This window comes from Hyperolius riggenbachi, chromosome 1 (genome assembly GCF_040937935.1).
Source record: "Hyperolius riggenbachi isolate aHypRig1 chromosome 1, aHypRig1.pri, whole genome shotgun sequence".
Classification (NCBI taxonomy): Eukaryota; Metazoa; Chordata; class Amphibia; order Anura; family Hyperoliidae; genus Hyperolius; species Hyperolius riggenbachi.
Window position 1 is genome coordinate 190,307,008 of NC_090646.1, and position 21,926 is coordinate 190,328,933.

At 44.8% G+C, this 21,926-nt stretch overlaps 1 protein-coding gene across 1 annotated transcript in view; it reads left to right on the plus strand.

Annotated features, from left to right (window-relative positions):
• The window catches only part of SLC10A7 (solute carrier family 10 member 7), a 230,139-nt gene that overhangs the window by 142,037 nt on the left and 66,176 nt on the right, over positions 1–21,926 (plus strand). The window contains exon 6 of the mRNA XM_068269731.1: positions 18,793–18,828. Coding sequence (XP_068125832.1) covers positions 18,793–18,828 — 36 coding nt within the window. The remainder of the gene's footprint in view (positions 1–18,792; positions 18,829–21,926) is intronic.

Sequence of the window (21,926 nt, forward strand, 5' to 3'; positions counted from 1 at the left end):
TCTAGAGGGAGAGGTAAGGACACGAATGGTAGGGGACCAGAGTTCAGCTGTAGGTTTAGAGCACTTGTGAGGGGTAGTAGGCCAGAGTGAAAAGGTGAGTTTTGAGGGCTTTCTTGAAGATGTTGAAGGAGGGGGCTGCCCTAATGGGTGGAAGTAGGGAGTTCCATAGTGTTGGAGCAGCTCTTGAGAAGTCCTGGAGGCGTGCATGGGACTGGGTGATGCGGGGGGCGGTTAGGCGAAGTTCATTGGAAGAGCAGAGTGAGCGGCTAGGTGTGTACCTCTGAGTAAGATCGGAAATGTAGGTTGGACAGGTTTTGTGGACAGATTTGTAGGTCAGACACAGTATCTTGAATCTGATTCTGGACTGGATAGGAAGCCAGTGGAGGGATTCTAGGAGGGGATCTGCCGTGGTGGAGCGATGGGAGCAGTGGATAATTCTGGCTGCCGCATTCATGATGGACTGCAGTGGGGCTGTTCGGGTCATAGGGAGACCAGACAGCAGGGCATTGCAGTAGTCAAGGCGGGAAATTATGAGGGCATGGATGAGGAGTTTGGTGGTGGCAGAGGTCAGGAAAGGGCGAATCTTACAGATGTTACGAAGGTGGAAGTTGCAGGACTTTGTGAGGTTTTGGATGTGGGAAGTGAAGGAGAGTGCGGAGTCCAGGGTGACACCCAGACAGCGGGCTTGAGAGGTAGGGCGAATGGTAGTGTGGTTAACAGTGACATGCACATCTGGGAGGTTCGTGGATGGCCGGGGTGGGAAGATCATAAATTCCGTTTTGTCTAGATTTAGTTTCAAGAACCTAGCGGACATACATCCAGGAGGAGATGGCTGATAGGCAGGAGGAGACCTTGTCCATGGTCGTGGTGGATAGGTCAGGGGTGTGGAGGTAGATCTGGGTGTCATCTGCATACAGATGATAGTTAAAACCCATGGAGGAGATAACCTTGCCAATGGAGGATGTGTATAAGGTGAACAATAGGGGGCCAAGGACCGAACCTTGGGGGACTCCCACCGCGAGGTGGTTGGGGGTGGACGAGGACTCATTGAAGGCGGTCGTGAAGGAGCGGTTGGAGAGGTAGGATGAAAGCCAGGACAGGGTGAGATCATGAATGCCCAAGGACTGGAGGGACTGGAGGAGTAGGGGATGATCTACTGTGTCAAAAGCTGCTGACAGGTCAAGGAGGAGGAGAATGGAGTATTCACCTTCAGCTTTAGCTAAGGCAAGGTCGTTGACCACTTTGGTGAGAGCAGTTTCGGTTCAAGTGGGCAGGCCGAAATCCAGATTGGAGTGGGTCTAGCAGTGAGTTGGCATTGAGGTACTGGGTCAGGCGTTTGTGATGTTTTGTAGAACAAACAGGCGTTTGTGAACCAGACGCTCAAGGAGTTTTGAGGCAAAGGGGAGGAGGGAGATAGGACGGTAGTTGGAGGGTAGCGAGGGGTCGAGTGAGGGTTTCTTGAGCAGGGGTAGTACAGTGGCCTGCTTGAAGTCTGAGGGGAAGGTGCCTGTGGATAGGGAGAGGTTGAACAGGGTAGTGAGGACTGGGGCCAATTCCGTGAAGTGAGGCTGGAGTAAATCAGAAGGGATGGGGTCAAGGGGGGGAAGTAGTGGTATGGGAAGTCTGCAGTAGGTGGTTGACTTCCTCGGTGGTAGTAGGAGTGAAGGATGTGAGGGGAGGATAGGGTGGAGGAGGAGCTGGTTGGGAGGGGGTGGGAGGTGAAGATTGGAGATTGGATATTTCCTGGCGGATGGAGACAATTTTGTTGGTGAAGTGGGTGGCTAAATCTGTGGCAGAGAGGGAGGAAACGGAGGGTGGGGGGGTGAGTTAAAGCAGGGAGTTGAAGGTGGCAAAAAGACGCCGGGGGTTGGAAGCTTGTGCTCCAATAAGCTTGGTAAAGTATTCCTGCTTCGCATGAGCAAGGGCAGTGTGGAACTGCAGCAGGTTGGTCTTGTACAGTAGGAAATCCTGGTTAAGTCTAGTTTTTCTCCATTTCCGTTCAGTGGCGCGTGTTTTTCCTCTGGAGGATGCGAGTATGGGTAGTGCGCCAGGGCTGGGGGTTAGGGGGTCGGTTGCGGCGAAATATTGGTGGAGCAGCTTTCTCTAGGGCTGATGAGAGAGTTTGGTGATACTGAGCTGCAGCAAGATTTGGACAGGTTAGGGTGGGGAGAGTGGAGGAGAGGGCATGGAGGGGGTCAGCAAGGACGCTAGGGTTGAGCTTGCGTAGGTCGCGCTGCCATCGACCAGATGGGTGGGTGGCTAATTTGGAGGTGCCTTCCGTGAGGAGGTTGAAGGTGAGAAGGTGATGGTCTGAGGGTGGAAAGGGTGCGATGTCAAGGTCTGCAATGGTGGTGGATTTAGTGAATATAAGGTCGAGAGTGTGACCTGCAGTGTGAGTGGGGGTGTTGGCGTGTTGTACTAGTCCAAGTGAGTTGGCAATGGTGAGTAGCCGGGTCACAGCGGAGCTCTGGGCTTCATCGATGGGAATATTGAAATCCCCAAGGATAATGGTGGGGAGGTCAGAGGAGAGGATGTGAGGGAGCCAGGAGTCAAGGTCATCGAGAAATTGTGGGGTGGAGGCCGGAGGGCGGTATAAGACCGCAACAATGGCAGGGAGGGGGTGGTAGAGGCGGATGGTGTGGGCCTCAAATGATGTGAATTGTAGAGAGGTAGGTGGGGTGAGGATACGGAAGGTGCAGGATGGGGAGAGGCGCAGACCCACCCCTCCCCCGGTCCTGTTGTCTGGTCTGGGGGTGTGACTGAGGTGAAGCCCCCCCGTAGGAGAGGGCAGCCTCTGCGGCAGAGTCAGAGGGGGTGAGCCATGTCTCAGTGAGAGCGAGGATGGTGAGGGATTTGGAAAGGAAGAGGTCGTGGACTGCTGTAAGTTTGTTGCGGACGGATCTGGCATTCCAGAGACCGCAGGGGGAGTATGTGTTTGTGGGTGGGATGGATGGAAATAAGGTTGGAGCGAGGATGGGTGTTGAGGTTATTTGTGGGCAGAGGGCTGTGAAGTGTATGAAGCAGGTCAGCAGGGGATGCTTGTCTGGCAGCAGGCTGTGGCCCAGGATTGGGTGATGTATCACCAGCTGCAAGTAAGAGTAGGAGGGACACATTATGCAACACACACATTGTGAATCCAGCCTTCAGGTAATACTGAAAATTTACAATGATCAACTTGATTACTTCAGAATTTGCCTTGTTACAGTTTTGCATTTAGTTGGGCTGTAAAAACAGAGTTGTGAAGTTATAGTGAATAAAAACATATTCCAAATTGCCTTTTATACAAATGTCACTGATGGTTTTATGTCAAGTTATTGTGAAGTAAAGCCAATTTATATCAGCATTTTCCTCATTCAGTTCTGTTTCATTGTTTTGAGGACCAGTGACATCAAGTGATTGCCGGGCCTGCAAATGTGCTATTTTTATGCCTCAGGTTAAACAGTTAAAACTTTCCTCCATTTGTTTCAGTCAGAAATACTGGTATTTCTCAGTCAATCAGACATATGAAGGAAAATGGCATCCTGACTGCTCCTAGTTTGTAAAACTGCTGTGTAACAGACATGGAATATATTGTGCCACAGCTTTCCTGAAAAGACACAATTCAGAATAATTTGGTTAATTTATGGAAAACGTATTATTATTATTATTATTATTATTATTTGTTGGATTTATATAGCACCAACATATTACGCAGCGCTGTACAATAAATAGGCTTACAGACAATGATAAAAGGGGTGACAGCACAATACAGGTAACAGACAATAGACACAACAATACAGGTAATAAGCAATACGATACACAACACAATGCAGATAGTAATACAATGCCAGATCATACACTGGAGTGGTAGTGGTAAAAATACAAGTTCCATAATTCTGGGTAAAGTGCACACAGTCAAGTATGATACACAAGGGGAGAGGGCCCTGCCAAAGGCTTAAAATCTAGAGGGAGGGGTTGGTGAAACGAAATGAGGGGGTGCATCAAGAAGTTCTTGGCAGAGATGGTTAGGGCAGTGTTGAGTTGATGTTGGCCTCCTTGAAGAAGTTAGTTTTGAGTGGTTTTTTTGAAGGTGGGGGCAAGCCTGTTGGGCAGTGGGAAAGCGTTCCACAGGATGGGGGCAGCTCTAGTGAAGTCCTGTATTCGTGCATGGGAGTGCGAAATGCGTGGGGTGGTTGGGAGGAGGTTGTTGGAGGAGCAAAGTGGGTGGCCAGGTGTATATCTGCTGACCAGGTCAGAGATGTAAGTTGGGAAGGACTTGTGTATAGATTTGTATGCCAAACATAGGATCTTGAAGCTGATTCTGAAGCGAATTGGAAGCCAGTGAAGGGATTTGCGTAGGGGTGTGGTGGAGACAGAGCGGTGGGAGGAGTAAATTAGTCTAGCTGCTGCGTTCATGATGGATTGTAGTGGGAGAGATGCAGTTTTGAGGAAGGCCTAACAGGAGGGAGTTGCAGTAGTCCAGGCGGGAGATGAGGGCATGGACAAGGAGTTTGGCAGTATCTGGGGTCAAGAAAGGCTGGATCTTGGAGATGTTGCTAGATAGTAGGGGTTAACATATAGTGGAGCAGTGGGTATGTGCAAGAAATGTTTTTGAATAAAACCTATATGAAAGCCATATTCCCCTGAGACACAAATAGGTTTTAATATAATTTGACCATGCCAGCATAATAAAGGGCCAATATGAGCAAGTTAAAACATATTGGTCCTGATTCACAGCCAAAGTACTGCAATTTGCAATCTTGGTACAAGTGTAGTGGCCGTGATTGCCAGGTGGGATAATTCCACCATGCAGTTGGGGTGACCAGCAAAGCTGGACCCATATGGGTCTAATGTTCAGCGCCACCGAGTGATGAATACATTTTAAGACGTTGACTTTCAAATCTCCCAGGAGCATTGCTTACTGCAGGTAGGCCATTACTGTGTCCATACCATGAAGTTCATTTATTTACTAGCTGGTACACACTAGCTGGTACACTCTCTCCCCGGGGCAGGTGAGCTCGCCCCATCTCTCTAGACATTGCACACCATGCAATCAGCACAGCAGCCAGTCAGAGAGGGCAGGGCAGGAAGAAGCGTGTGCAGAGTGGAGGGCTCAAGGCTGTGGCCAATCAGAGCTGGGTAGGAGGGTGCAGTGACCATTCCATTTTTGCTTTAGATTCCAATGATTTTTCGAGCAATGTCCACAATATGCTACTGTTTTGTGGATGAAAACTTTATAGTTTATTATAGTATCAGACTCCCTGTTTAATGGAACAGTCTACCCACTATCAGTAGCCACAGTTTGCATATAGGGTGGCCCTAGCCCTGGCTGTTACAGTAAGCACCCTTTGATGCCGGGGTTAAGGTTAGACCGGGAGAGGGATTTAAGGTTAGGTGGCCACGTGGTTAAGGTTAGTTGCTTACCAGGAGGTGTTAAGGTTAGGCACCACGAGTTGGGGGTTTGTGTGAGAGTAGAGAGTGGTTAGGTTATAGTAAAATATTCTACTACTAATTACTACTTCTTTTTATTTGACAAACATGGAGACTGACCTATTTTATTTACTTTTATGGCCTGGCTGTCCTGCTGATCCTCAGCCTCTAATGCGTGTAGCCATACACCCTGAACAAGCATGCAGATCAGATGTTTCTGACCTGAAGTCTGACTGGATAAGCCGCATGCTAGTTTCAGGTGTGTGACTCAAGACATTACTGATGCCATAAAGACGAGCAGGACTTGCCAGGCAATATGCATTGTTTAAAAGGAAATAAATATGAAAGCCTCTATATGATATATATATATTTTATATCCACTTCGCATCCAGACCTTGTTTTCCCCTTGTTGACCAGAGCAGTTTTGACACTTTAGCGGTGTCCCTGTTTAATCACCAATAACTTAATCTGTACTCGTGCCACATAAATGATCTATATATCTTTTTTTTCAAGACAAACTAAGCTTTCATTGGGGGGTATTTGATCCCAAGTAAAATGTTCCTCTCTATGCATGTTAATGGGAAAAGGGGGGGGGGGGGGGGGGAATAAAAAAAAAAATCACTATTTCTCAATTTTGACCAATTTCTGTTTAAAAATAAAAAGTGCGATTGACATAAAAACTGTGCCACCAGTTAAAGTCGCCCCAGTATAGATATCCAGATGTGTCCCCAGTATCACCCCCCCCCCAGTATAGCCAGATGTGTCCCCAATATTAGCCCCCCCAGCATAGCCAGATGTGTCCCGTGTTTGCCACCCCCAGAATAGATTGACAGATGCACCCCCAGGAATAGTGCCCCTCTTTATAGCCAGATGTGTCCCCAGATCAGGATTACCCCCATTATGGCCAGATGTACCCCCAGGATTAGCGCTGCCCCCCATTATAGCCAAACGTGCCCCCAGTATTAAGTTATGGCCCCCCCCCCAGGTGCCCAGATGTGCAAAATTTGTAAACCCCCCTCCCCTTGGTTCCTCAGATGCCCCCCAGTAAACATGTATACCCCCTTTGCATATCCCCTCCCCCAAGAAACTATAGCCAGATGCCCCCCCCCCCCCATCAGGCAGCCCCCTCCGTGCACATATAGTTAATAAAAAGGCACAAGCAAGCAGCCACACTCACCTACCTCGGTCCTGCGACTATCCTGAAGCCTGATCCTCCGATCCCCGCTCTGCAGTCAGCCGCATATTGCCGGTAACCCGGGTCCCGGCTTGATGACGTCATCAAGCCGGGACCCGGGTTTCCGGCAATATGCGGCTGACTGCAGAGCGGGGATCGGAGGATCAGCCTTCAGGACAGTCACAGGAACGAGGTAGGTGAGTGTGGCTGCTTGCTTGTGCCTTTTTATTAACTAACTATATGTGCGCCGAGGGGGACAGGTGAAGGATCGCTGCAGTTCACTACTGCAGCGATCATTCATGGGAGGGGGGTATACTAATTGGCCAAAAGGGAACATGTTCGCTTCCACCAATTAGTATTGCAGCTGACAGTGCCGGAGGGTGCACTCTAAAGAGCACCCGACCGTGCACAGCAGGGCTGCAGCCAGGTCAGTATATCTACGTCGCTGTGGCTTGGAGGATGCCACAGCTGACGTAGATATACTGTAGTGTAGGGGAAAGTGGATATATATATATATATATATATATATATATATATATATATATATATATATATATGCATCCTTCTTCAAACCGCTCCAGTACACACTGCCATATACTGCCTGCAGTGTGTACTGGAGCTGTTTGAAGAAGGATGCTTAATCCGAAACGCCGTGCGTCACGGTGACCCGGCACACATTTTATGTCTTGGACATTTTAAAAGAACTTTAATAAATTGATTTTAGATGGTGCGGATCTTCCGATCTCTCACCTGGGAATATGACCGCCTCCATATGTCTCTCACCTTGGGTTCCTTTTCAAGGCTGGGAACACAGTTGTCTATCCCAAAAACCATGCGTTAAGGCATTTGCTTTTCTGCAATTTTTATGCGTTTTCACCAAGAGGGAAAAATACATTACTAGATCCAGGGCTGCTCATCCGGATTCCCGATATCCGGGTAACCCGGATATCCATCCTTTTTTCAGCTATCCGACCGGATTCGGATTCCGGATACCTGGTCCTAAATCCGGATAGCTATCTGCGGATATTTGGCCACATAACCTGGATATCAGTGGATATCTGGATCCAAAATACTGTAAATAAGGTGATGACGTCCTGGAGCCAATCAGAGGGCTCCCAGCAGGAGCCCTACCAACCAATTACAGAGGGGAACCCTGGCCAGCCCCACCTGACCTCATTGAGCCAATCAGAGGCCTCTCAGCCTAAGCCCTGGCACCCAATCACAGAAAGGAACACTGGCCAGCCCCCCTGTATAATAAGGAGGGCTGCTATGATGAGACATATCGTCTTAGCTTGCTGAATGCTCACTGAGAGACATGCTCCAGTGCTGGTGGTGGCCTAGCAAGGGGGCTGTACGCAGTTATAAACTAGCTGTTCAGTGATTAACCCCTTCACTACTATCACTACACTATTATTAAATCGTTAATTAGCTTGATTGATGTCATAGTGTGACAGTTAGTGTGTGCTCCAGCGCTGCTGGGCCAAGGGCTGTACAAAGTGATAAGCTGTTCAGTGATTAACCCCTTCACTATCACTACATTATTGTTAAATTGTTAATTAGCTTGATTTCATTTGTGTGACAGTCAGTGTGTGCTGCATGCAGCTGCTATGTGTCTGTGCTATGCACAGACCAGGCCAGCTGCTGCCTGCTGGCAAGCTATAAAGGTAGCCATACACTGGTCGATTTGCCATTAGATCGACCAACTGACAGATCCCTATCTAAACGAATCTGATCAGAGAGGGATCGTATGGCTGCCTTTACTGCAAACAGATTGTGAATCGATTTCAGCCTGAAGCTGGCTCCGGGTCCTTTTCTCCGCGCTGCACTGCATCCCAGCATCCCGCACCGCATCCCAGCACTGGAATGACTCAGGAAGTTAATGTACGCTGGGATGGAAGCAGGAACAGAGCGGTGCAGTGCGGAGAAGATGCCCGGGAGTCAGCGTCAGGTAATGTATACCTGTATCGGATCGGCCGCCGCTAGCGACGCGCTCCCTACCCGCGGGCGATCGACAGTAATTTCCCGCATGGCGCAATTGACGGACTGATCCGATTTCGGGAGGCAATCGGATCGGCGGGTGCATTTAGCACAAACGATTGGCAGCAGATTCGATCCCAGCGATTGAATCTGCTGTCAAAACGGCGGCAAATCGGGCCAGTGTATGGCCAGCTTAAGCCTTATGCCCAATCTACACGATACGATTCTATGTGCGTTTCGATTACGATTCTATTTACGATCCGATTGAATCAGACATGTCCGATCAGGATTCGATTCAATTCGATTTGCCATTGCAAAATAATGGCAAATCGAATTAAATCGAATCCCGATCGGACATGTCTGATTTAATCGGATCGTAAATAGAATCGTAATTGAATCGCACAAAGAATCATATCGTGTAGATGGGGTTTAAGGTATAGATTAGGGGATAGGATTACGGTTATTGTGTAGTTGGTACTGTAGTACAGCAGTCAGTGCTAGTAGTAGTACCACTGTGTTAGCTTTCTACAGAACTGCTGTGCTGTGAGCAGTGCCAGTGTGACAGTTAGGGAGATCAGCCTGTGGAATTAGCCCTTATTAGTAAGTGAGCAAAGCAGGCCTGTAAACTGTGCTGTGCCACTGGTTCTGTGACAATATGTAAAAGCTCAAGGTTAACCCTTTCTGTATTCCCAGAGATGTCCAGGACGTTAACACTTCAGGTTTTTTTTTTTTTGTTTTTTTTAGAAAGAAATGTTTTTCTTTAAAAGTTAATATGCTGTGGCTTAGCTTTTAAAGCAGAGAGAAGTCCTAAGTTTTGGCCCAATTTAAGCTCTTGCCTAGGTTGCCTTTCGAGTGCTTCATGCATTACCAGATAAGAGGCAGGTACAATTAATATCTGGTAGCTATAACAAATAGAGCTGGACGCAATGAAGAGGTATTAAATATTAGATTCAAAGCAGCCGAATGCCTCTTCAAGTCCACCAAAGTTGGCTTTCCTTAGAAAAGAGAGGTTGTAAAGAAAAATTGCAGTATATAATTTAAAGCATACCACAACTTTAACTTTCTGCAGTGAGTAATGGGCTTTACAGTTTTCTTGGATCTCTGATACCCTATCCTGGATACATGGCATTTCGCCGCCTGGTCTTCTTGGTGCAGCGTGAGGTGAATGTTGGCTCACCCTGCTGTCGTACAAATTCAGGGCGGCATTAATTACTATTCCCTCTCCAAGTTGTAGCAACTCAGAGGGATAAGTAATTTGGGGTCCAATGATTGCTGAATCCCTGAATTATCCTTGCGCAGTCATAGACATAATAACATTGTCTATGGCACCGCCCAGGTCAGGTGCAGCGTGCTCAACAAAACGTGTCTCTCTCCTCTCTCTTCACTTTGCCTAACAAATCAGAATCCTTATCATAACCGTTTTGATACTCCATTGCCAGTAGTTCAGCATGCTTTACTACACAGATACACCGAAGGTGCCCTGGAATTACTCATTATCATAATATTAATTTATTATCATTATTAATTTATAAAGCACCAACATATTCTGTGTACTGCAATAACTTTCTGGCAAGAAGAGGTGAATAGATGTAATTAGAGTGTAGAGAAATATATGGCACTCCCGACATTCTTGCATACATGCACTCTCTTTGCCTGTGTAATGAATGGACAATGAGATGCCTCAAATATTATGTTCTGTTTTGTGTAGACTACTGGGTAATTCCTGAGCCAATGACCCCTACCAAATTCAGAGGGAACTGGTTTTTATTCCTGTTAAATTAACTGGTTCAGGACCACCAATAGTTAAAACTACGCTACACTTGTGGCTGCCTAAGCCGCCAGCTCCCGAGCAGGGGATGCAATAGCTCTTCTCCGCTGGCACAGATCTCCGCTGTCTAGAGGCAGTGTAGTTCCGTGCATCGGTCAGGAGCTATTTTCATTGGTCCCTGATCACTGTGAGCCACTCACAATGATCAGAAACTAAAAAAAAAAAAAAAAGATTGGTGCACAATTAGTTCATGTCTGTGCACAGGGTGGCGCTATCCAGAAGAAATTTTCCAAGCTGTAGCATATTAAAAAGATTTTTTTTTTCAGTAGTGTGAGCAAGAATTACAACATTTATTAGGTTTTGATCACTGTCTGCTTTCTCACTTAGGTTATTCCCCTGCTTCCAGCACTAGTGCCTATGTAATTGGTCATAAAACCCAATCCTGAAACTGGGATGAGGATTGAAGATATTCTGTTTTACTCTGGAAGTAGATTTGTTTAGCATAGCACAGTGCTATGTGGATGGAGTTAATAAACAGGCTGATACAACATTAGCTAAAACAATGCATTTGCTCCCCCCCCCCCCCCCCCCTGAATTGTTCCTGATATGAGATGGTAAAATCTTATGAGAAGTATTACAATATTCTGAAGACTTTTGGGGGGTTCTGGACAGCAGTTCTCCTTCTAGTAGTACATCTCTCTCTAATTTCAGCCCCAGGACAGGCCACACATTGTGGCTGTGACAGCGATGACGCCATGTGCATCGGAGGGGACGAGCCCAACACTTTGCCAGTGACAGTCACTCTAAAGCATTTCTTATCATTTCCCCAACAAAGGGCAATCTGAAATCAATACTTCACATTAGAATACAATGCTTCACGAAGGTCTTGAAATGCATTTGTTGAGATTTGTATGGATTGATTCCCAATTTTCCTAGCACTGCTTAGGCAGCAGGTTTTAACACCACTAAAATCTCAGGAATAGACTGCAACAATCTTTCACATCAGAGGTGTAAATGGATTTCCTGAAAGCTCCACAGCAGCCCGCACAGCAGAGAAGGAGGCCTCTTTTCACTGACACAGTTGCTGTTGGAAAACACAGCTTTGCAAATGACTTGAGCTGTGATGAAGATGACCTTGCTTTGAGAAGGACAGATCATCATTTACTGAGGAAATTCATTGCTTTGCTGATTGCATGCATGGAAATTGGCTGTGGTTAACTCTAGGTGTATGTATTTTATATCTGCTCCTATACTAAAGGAAGATCATTACTGTACCAACAGCAAATGTACATAACAATATTCATGGTAGCAGCATCTGGCCAGCAAGGGTTAATTGTAGGTATGTTTTGAGAAAGTGGGCTCAGATGTCTCCCTCTGGCACGCTAGAACTACTTTTGGGAACTTTTTAATAGAGCGAAGAAAAAAATATCCTGAAAGGTGCTTAAGATGTGCAAAATAGGTATGTGTGGAATTGACTTGGTGAGGGCTAAGCTGCTGTTTGCAAAGAAGGTCCTGATTTTTAGGTGCACTGTATTTTCACATTTTTTACTGCATTATGCAGTTAGTATTTGGCTCTGTTATGGAGATGTGTTGCAAGGGCGTTACTGCGTCATGTAGCTGCATGTTGCAACACAGAGACTTGTAGCAACTCCACCAGAGATCTGTCACAGCATTAGCGATGCCCTTGTAGCATTACATTTTGGGGGGATCTGTCAAGCTGACGACTCTGCTGCAACTTGTCTACAAGGGGTGCTGCTAAGAGTGCACTTGCATTAGTAATGGTTGACTCTAGTAATAGTTTTGCTGCCTAAAAACAATCATACGCTTCATTCACTTGATGACTGGATAATATTTGTACACAGATCACTTGATGACTGGATAATATTTGTACACAGATCATGTGATCACCAGAGACCTCTCATGGTAAGACGTCACCTATATAACATCATTCCTTTGTTGGAAACTACGTATGTCCTTGTGGTATTCATGGATCGCATAGGGCATTAACAGATTGTGTCATTCAGTTTATTTTTGACCTAGGATAATGGGATGTCGGTCTCTTCCCAGTTTAGTGATATCACAGCCATGCGACAAACTGAAACACTGTGAGTGCTGTGGCTGAAGTACGTTTAGAAAGGTGTTTGTAAGATCTTTCCTTCAAAGATATATCCAAAAATATAAATACAATCATTCGTTCCAAAATGGGCTTTGAATGTTTCTTCTTTTTTTCCCCCCTGGTACTAAACATTCCACCTCTTCAGCAGCACTTTGCTTGCTTGTTCCTTTCTGCTAACGTTAACTCCTTCTGGATTTCCTCCTCTTGAAAGTGCTGTATCACCTCTTAGCGAACATTGAATTTCATGTGGATTGTGAAAACCTTTTGTTTGTGTTGTCATCTTCTGATATTCTAAATAGGATTGATGTACAGCAGCATCAAAGTTTGTAAATAAATACATGTAGAAATCTGCATGTGATTTTGGTGAGCACATTTTTGCAGCATGTAATACATTTTCATGGGATTAGTTTGGTGTTCAGGAATAATACACCAGGGCAACCCCCAAACTGAAATTGGTAAATCCTGAAAGCACATGTTTAGTGTAAATTAATAGACTACATTTAGCACAGCAATTTCAAATTTAAAAAAAAAAATCATATTGATAGCTGTGCTTACCTGCAGCTGTGCACTTATTCGTACAAATAAGACTCTGATCCTGGCTGTCTTCCTGTTCAGAAAGTGGGATCTTGACATTCCACTTCCTGTGAACTCTTGTGAAGTCTACAGGCTGTGTCAGTATAGTTATAGTAACTGACACAAGCTTGCTTCCATTCCATCTCTTGTGCATAATGCTGAACATGGCTGACATGGATGGTGTAATGCCACTAAAGAAATAAATGGGCAAATTATTTCCATGCGGCACACTTGACACTGCCCTCTGCCACCACCTTCAGCTATGTGTTTTCTACTGGGGAGTGTAATCTGCCCTCTAGTGTTCTTCCTCCGATTCTTGTTTGAAATGTGCAGCTCAAGTATTGTCACTGTTTTGCAAGCTCTTCCCTTCCCGTTAGAATGTTGCCACTAAATATTTGTACTCCCTATGCATGTGTTATCAGCACTTAAAGTAATCCTGAGACAGAGAGGACAAGTTGTATCTACTTACCTGGGTTTTTTTTGTCCAGCCCCCTGTAGCCCCCCCCCCCCCCCCCTCTTGATTTCCTCCTCCTGGTCTGCGCGTTACAGGGCCCACGCATGTGCAGTAGCCCATGACTGGTTAACTAGGCTAGCTTTTGGAGGGGCTCAGCCGATTGGCAGGAAATCGAGGGACCTGTAAGGCTATGGCAAGCTGGATGAAGCCCCAGGTAAGTAAAATCCTTTTTCCCCCCCATCTCCGGTTCACTGTAAAGCTAGCATGGAGTTGTTTATGTAATGTGAACAATAGGACTAACCTGCTTGTATTTCAAAACTGAGCTAAAATCAGTGTTGTAGGTATATTGCATCATCGATCAAAGCCTCAAATTGCTTAAAGAGGAACTCCAGTGAAAATAATTTAATATAAAAAGTTGCTTAATTTTTACAATAATTATGTATACATGATTTAGTCAGTTTGCCCATTGTAAAATCTTTCCTCTCCTAGATTCACATTCTGACATGTATTACATGGTGACATTGTTACTGTGGGCAGATTATGTAGCTGTTCTGGCTTTAACAGACAGCCATTTCAGCCATTTAAACAGCCATTTCCTGTGTGTGTCATTGTTACATTGTGGCAGTTTGCCCAGAGTACCGTACGGTACCAGAGCCTCTTGTGGGAGGGGTTTCAGCACAAAATCAGTCATACAGCGCCCCCTGATGATCTGTTTGTGAAAATCATTATATTTTTCATGTAAAAGTGGGTATCAGCTACTGATTGGGATAAAGTTCAATTCTTGGTCGGAGTTTCTCTTTAACGCTTGCCTAATATTAGTACGCAAACATTTTAAAGGGAAACCCCAGTAAATAAAAATTTGTTTAAAATGCGGGGGACAGGTAGTAATTATGCATCTATGGACGCACAGTATATGTGCACCAATAGAGCGTCACATTTCCCCTGAGGGATGTCTAACAAACAGGCTGGGCCATGGCTGGACAAGACTCAGTGCAAAGCTTTTAACTCTTGTAGCTGTGTTCGGTGTTCTCCCTAAAGCTGAAGTGCTGCTTGTTTGTAGAAGCCTGTGTACTGTGCTGTGTGGCTCTGCTGCCTCCTGGGTAAAGGAGAAATGCATCCAGATGAAACACTTGCTACATGAGTTTTAAATATTAATGTATCACTTTTACTACATTAAATTGACAGGTTGTTTCCTTTTTTATTTAAAGATATGAGCTTGTCACCTTGTACATTTGGAAAACACATGTATATATATTTTGTAAAGTGGAACTCCGGTGAGTTATTTCTACTCTTCAAGATAGAAAGGGAGACAGAAGCTTCTGTTTAGTTCTGCTGCTGTCTGGGGAGGTTTCACTGGTAGTAGAAAGTGAGGAGAATAGCTCCAGCTGGGACAAAGATGTATTCATACATTATCAGTAGTCTAGAGAGAGGTTAGAGCTGATGATTTTTATTGCCGCCTTTTTCCTAGTGAGTGATTAGTCCTTAGGCTTGAAACAAATATTTGCTTCATTATTGGCATTCATATGAGATTTTCAATAGCTTCTATATTTTAAAGACATACTGCAGGGATTAAAACTGTACTTCCTGCTTTGTGCAGACATGCTGGAAAACAGAGCTAGCAGTATACACATGAAAATGTGAATTCTGGGGAATTACCGTATGTGTATGTTATGTTTAACTAGTTACTGCAAAATGTAGGTTTTAAATCATTTTTTTTTTTTTTTTTTGCTCTTTTCAGTGCAAAATGTTGTTGTTGTAAAATGATCAGTTTTGCAGTAGAAATGATTGTAGTATACCAGTGGAAGCTGGGGGGCGTGCACGTGCGTGGCCACTTTACACTCCAAATGGGCTGGCGGGAAGTGGTTAAAAATGTAAAAAAATAATATTGATTTATTGTTTTGTCTCAGTTGAATGATACAGTCTGTCCTGTGTCTTGAAGAGCTCAAATATAGGAACTATTGACCTTTTTGTATCTATCCACTGTTCTTAAAAACCTAGTTGTGTGCCATGAAAATGTTTTATGGCTTTAATTCCTTATCGGTGAGGGACGCTATAGTCTGAGTGAGTCCTGACTGTAGTGAGATGCATAGCTGAATATCAACACTTTTTCGCGCAAAGAAATAAGAAAAGCAACACAGCACATTTCTTTGTGTGCTTAGCAATGTAAATACACATCTCTCTCTCTCATCATGTCACTTAAGATGCTCTTTAAGTTGTGTACATATTAATTGGCTAAAACAATCCTTCTTGACTTTTTCGGTTGGGAATCTTTAGTGTATACTGGAGGCCACCTCAAATATTACTAGTCTCCCCTGTAGTGATCTTCCCAGCCAGATTCATATCCCCAAATTCTATTTGTTCCTGTGCAAACTTCAGAGGAAGTTACCACAACATAATGTCACTACCGCCTGGCCCCCATTCCCCTCCACTAAGAGGTACTCTGCTCACCTGGGAGCTAAGCAGCTTGATTAACCAATCGGGACCGGCTGTTTATCCCCCCCCCCCCCCTTAAGGACCAGGCAAATTTGCATGTGGGGGGGGATGCGTTTGGGGGGGTAGGCAGCCAGTTCGCCAGTGCAGATGGCAAGGCTTGGTGTCCACCCTGTAGCCAGCAGCATTTAATCATCTCCCAGGCTCCAGCGATGAGCCACAGTGGACCCCTCCACTCCAGCCGGCATCCCTGATCATTCTGCCGCTCAGTTCCTGGTCGTGGCTTGATGAAGTCCTCCAGCCGGGACCCGGCACTGATGTCAGAGCGAGCGGGGATGCCGGCTGGAGCGGAGGGGAGCGCAGATCGTTGTGGGAATGGCAGGAAGGCGAGTGGATCCTCTTCTCCTCCCCCCCCCCCCCCCCCCCCCATACCGCCGAATCTGTGACAGTGATCACTACTATCCGCCGGCGATCATACACGATGGCTTCTGATCACTGAGGGGAGATGTCAGCTATCATATGGCAGCTTAATCTCCCCTTTCGGGTGCGCACAATCGTGTCGGGAGCGGAAACGGCGGGTGGCGTAAAACCTACGCCACATCAGAGTTAGGTTTCAGCGGTCCTCAAAAGGTTAAAGCTATATTTTTTTATTTTTTTTTAAGGGTGCCCACTAATGATACAATCTTGGTTGTGCAATCTTACCACTTTTATGTAATATGAAAGAATAACTAAAGTATCCATTCAAAGTGTATTTACTCTGTATACCCTTCCACCACTAGGCACCATAAAAGCGGCACTCAAAACAATTTGTACAGATAGTATTGGGCAAGAAATATTGTGGGTGTGTACATAGCTTTACTGATATGTCTGGCTACTTTCTTAAAATCCTGTTTTGTGAGCCTGAGCAGGTGCCTCACTGATGGGAGAGAGGTTTTGACAGGTGTTTGTCCCACATGGCTGTACACTTCTGCATTGGTACAGAAGATGGAATGTGATTTTAGCAGTGGGAATAGCTGCTTTTTCTGTACAGAAGAGGACCTGACAGCCTTACATCACACTATTTTATTAAAGCAGCCAGTCAGCTTTATAGGTTAGGTTGTGTAGTACTTTACAGTTGTGGTACCTTTACTCCAGTGTCAAATGTTACAGTCCAGGAATGGCTAGCATAGACCAAAACTAGATGATATCCGTATGAATTGGACTTGTGTAAGTGGGCTTCTAAATCACTTTGAGGTAATTTTAACACCAGGTGATCAGTTTGTCTTTGGTTTGAGTTTTCATATCAAAAGGCTCATACACACATCAGACCATAGTCTTTGGAAAATGAAAGATCACAGACCAATTTTTCCCCCTTCCATGTAGTATGAGAGCCATACCTACACAGTCTATTCTATGGAGCTGAACTCCCCATCAGACAGAAATCTTTGCAAGATGCGGCACACAATGATGCTGTACACATTCAACAGATCAGTATCTGCAAAAGATCTGTTCCTGCAAAAGATCCGTTCCTGCAAAATGCATTCATAGTCTAGGATATCTGCAGATCCTCATACACACCTTGTTTAACAGACATTCATCTGCAGATCTGGTCCACCAGGATGGATTTTCAGATCTGCAGATGATTGTCTGATCTGCAGATGAATGTCTGTTAAACAAGGTGTGTATGATGATCTGCAGATCTCATAGACTATGAATGCAATTTGCAGGAACGGATCTTTGGCAGGAACAGATCTTTTGCAGATACTGACCTTTTGTGTCTGTACAGAATCTTTGTGTGCAGCATCTTGCAAAGATTTTTTTTCTGATGGGGAGTTTAGCTCAATAGAATAACCTGTGAAGGTATGGCTCTCATACTACATGAAGGGTGGTAAGATTGGTCTGTGATCTTTCATTTTCCAAAGACTATAGTCTGATGTGTGTATGAGCCTAAAGTCAGATTTCTAATCCGTAGTATAGTTGGGAAATGAACTTGTGTGATACTGAGCATACACTGAGAGCAAACTGATGTCAGAAGCCTGTGTACCTAGGAAAGCAACTATCTTAATCAGAGTATTTCTGCATTATCCATGTAGCAGTAGAACAGAGGCGCCAGCAGGATAAAAGTAAGTCAAAGTTTTTCGGGGGTTTTTTTTAATTGCTAGGAGGAAGCGGTGGACTTGCCTCCATAAAACAGACACAAAGTACTGTCTAAATATAAACATACACATTTATTGATTGTACAAAACTTTTACTTACTTTTATCCTGCTGGCGCCTCTGTTCTCATACTGCTACATTGAGTCCACCCCAGGTGGAGGGGTGACCTACCCCCTTTTTTCCGATCTACAGAGAGCAAATTCATCCTGAGTGAGGACAGGCTTAGGGCTGGTTCAGACGGACGTTTGGAGGCGTTGCGTTTGCTGGCGTCGCGTTCAGCAGCGTTCGTGTGCGTTTGGATGCGGTCGCGTTTTTTCTTCCCCTAGGGGGACATTAGCCGTCGCGGTTAACCTCCCCTGGAAGCTACATGTAGCTTCCAGGGGCTCCTTGAACGCCAGGGAAAATCGGGACACAAACGCCGCGTTTGTGTAAACGCGCTTGAAAGCTTGGTACAAACGCTCCCATTCACTTGAATGGGAGCGTTTAACACCAAGCCCTGAACGCTGGCTGTAAACGCTCTGCAAGCGTCCGTCTGAACCAGCCCTTAATCTCCTCACCTGCCTATACAGTGGTTGCCTGAGTGGTAACTCATGTTTGTGAGTATATTCATCTCACTGATTATTTATTTCAACCAATTCTGACATACTACACTATATTGGGCTCTCGATTTTCTTTTTATCTTGTATTTTTCACAAGCTTTGCATTATCCATGTTCACATTTGTTATTATTATTAATGTTTTCATGTTTTCTTTCCAGGGTATTGTAGTGACTCCTATGCTGCTACTTCTATTTGTGAGTATAACAGTCCTATTTTCCTATTTCTAACATAATTTTGCCTCCTGATTTTTCTGTGTTGTTGGCTATGTATTGGGATATGTTAATGCATATGATTTCAATGACTGAACTAAAGAATTTCTTGTCTCGGAATCTGAGGCCATGAGCTTATTACAATAGTTTTTTGCCTTTGATTTTTTTTTTTATTAGGATATTTAGATTAGTCTTATTATTAAGATTGTTCAGCAAGCTCATGGTGAACCAGAACTCCTAGAGGCAAAAAAGGACCAAATAACGCCCTCTTACTAAAGGCTTTGCAAAACAGAAGTTTGCCTTCTTAAAACAGAAGGTATTTGTAGGTTGGAGTGAGCATATGATGTCTCCTACAGTAATGCATCATTACTGAATATACATATTGTCCCTTTGTTGTCTCTATGAGCCTATGGGGGGTGTAAGCCTATGGTCCTGTACAGGTTAATGTGGCTTTATGGGGTAGGACTTGAAACACCCAGCATTACAGACTACCCAGCAAGCTTATGGTGAACCAGAACTCACTGGAGTGTGTAAGGAGCTAAAAAAAAGACTAAAAGGCCCTCTTACTAAAATGCTGTGCAAAACCGTTTTCCTTCTAAAAACAGAAGGCATCTGCGATTATTCAGGTTGGAGTGATCATATGTCGTCTCCCACAATGCATTACTGCAGAATATGCAAACTGCAAATACCTTCTGTTTACTGACGGTAATAAACACAAATGACAGGAAGAATTAAACAATTTTTATATTGTTAAACATCAAAGCATTTAATTAACCAACATTTGCAGAACATGTAATATACCTGTAAACGCATTGGTTGGATAAATATGCTATTAAAGTATATTTATGCATGTTGAGCCTTTGTACTAAAATGATTGCTTTAATACAAAATTGGCACATTAGACTTAATTGGCCTTCATAGTTATGTAGTTGAGGACCAGGAAGCTTATTCAGGGCGAATTATTGTAAGGTGTCTCATTTTGCTTGATTAAGCTGTATAATGTCCTCCTTATGGTTTAACAGCTTTGGTACCATATGCATTATTTATTCTAAGCTGCATGCTTAGGCACAAGTTAAGCTAAAAGTGTGAAACAGAGTACACAGCCCGATGACAGGGCGAGAGCTGTTTTTACTTCTGTTCTGTGAAACATGTCAACTTTCCTGTAGCAAGTTCTGACTTCATCTGATGTGCCACAGATCCAAAGAACTGACAACAAAAGGAGTCTGCTACAGAATTTGTTCGGTCATTGGTGTGTGTGTGGAATTCTCGGATTTACTTTGACAATAAAAATAGAATTTCTGTACATTAAAGCCCCTAGTTTCAATCCCCCCTCCCCCCCCCGCCTCTCCTGCCAGATGCCTCATTCACTTCACCAATAGTGTATTAGAATAACAATAACTTGTTTTAAAAGGAATCAAATACAAATATAATTGTGATCAGCATGTTTACGTGACCCTTACAGCTGCTCTGTGTCTTCCCTCTTCTCCTTAGCTGGTAGAGGGGAGTTTATCAGGGCAGGGCATCATAACTGCAACATCACATGAACCTCACTGCTCCTCTGTGCCCCCCCCCCCCCCTTTCTCCTCAGCAGGAAGAGAAGGTCTATCAGGGCAGATCATTATAACAGCAAGATCATTTGACCACATTGTTGATTGCAAATCTAGTTCTATAACCAGTTTTAGAAATGTAATTTTCCCTAATTACATTATTAGAGGGGGTGCAAGGCAGGAGGAGTAAAAAAATTGAAACTGGGGAGGCTTTCATTTACAGCAATGTTCTTTGTGACCATAAAAGCAAATGTGATCATTTTACATGCCAACGACAGGACTAAAATTCAGCTGCTTTGCTACTTCAGTAATGGGGTAACTTGCCATTATTGAGGGAAACCTAAATTCAGCTTTCTACTAATAAATAATGAAGAAAAGTATGTGCCCCTCAGTGGAGATGGCCTGAACTTAGTTGTGCGAACTTCGGTGGTTCGCGGTCGAACACAAACTTTATGGCGGTTTGACCCGCCCCCTATACTACATCATTAGGGTCAACTTTGACCCTCTACATCACAGTCAGCAGGCACAGGGTATCCAATCAGGCTACACTCCTTCCTGGAGCCCCCATCATAAAACGCAGGCAGCGTCAGCCATTTCACTCACTCATGGGACTGCAGTAATTAGAGAAGGGAGAGAACCTTGCTGCTGACAAGGAAAGCTTAGTTAGGCTCTTGTGTTAGGCTTGTTGGGGTGCTCCTTCTTGCTGATCTTTTTGCTAAAAATCACTCCTCATCCTCAACAGCTCTTTTGAGAGCTAATGTTGTTCTTGTGATCTATTTTTTTTTGTGTGTGTGTGTCCTACAGACAGTCCTACAGCCTTGGCAATTCCTACTGTGCCACTGCCAGGCCCAGCACATTCAGTGACTACCTGTGTGTGTGACAGGCAGATGCACATTTGTAATAACCAACACTGCATATCCACCTGTTGTTGTTCAGTGCACCTACCTACCTACCTACGTGACCTCACTCAGTGTCACTGCACCTGTTCACGGTACCTGTGTGTGGGACAGGTGCCCATTTGTAATATCAATTACTGCATACCCACCTGTTGTTCAGTGCACATACCTACCTACGTGTCCGCACGCAGTGTCACTGCACTTGTTCACGGTACTTTGTGTGTGTGTGTGAGTGAGTGTGTGTGAGACAGCTGCACAATTGTAATACAATCACTGCATACCCACCTGTTGTTCAGTGCACCTACCTACATGACCACAAGCAGTGTCACTGCACCTGTTCACGGTCCGTGTGTGTGTGTGTGTGTGTGTGTGTGTGTGTGTGTGTGTGTGTGTGTGTGTGTGTGTGTGTGTGTGTGTGTGTGTGTGACATCTGCACATTTGTAATACCAGTCCATGCATACCTGTTAACTGCACCTGCAACTGCACATTGTTGTATCAGCAGTCACTGCGACCTGTTCACTGCACCTGCGTAACCGTAAATTGTATTAGTCAAGTCAGTGCATACCTTTCACTTCATCCCCCCAATATGGACAAAACAAGAGGCATGCCACCTGGCAGGTCTGTTCAAGGTCGCGCTGTC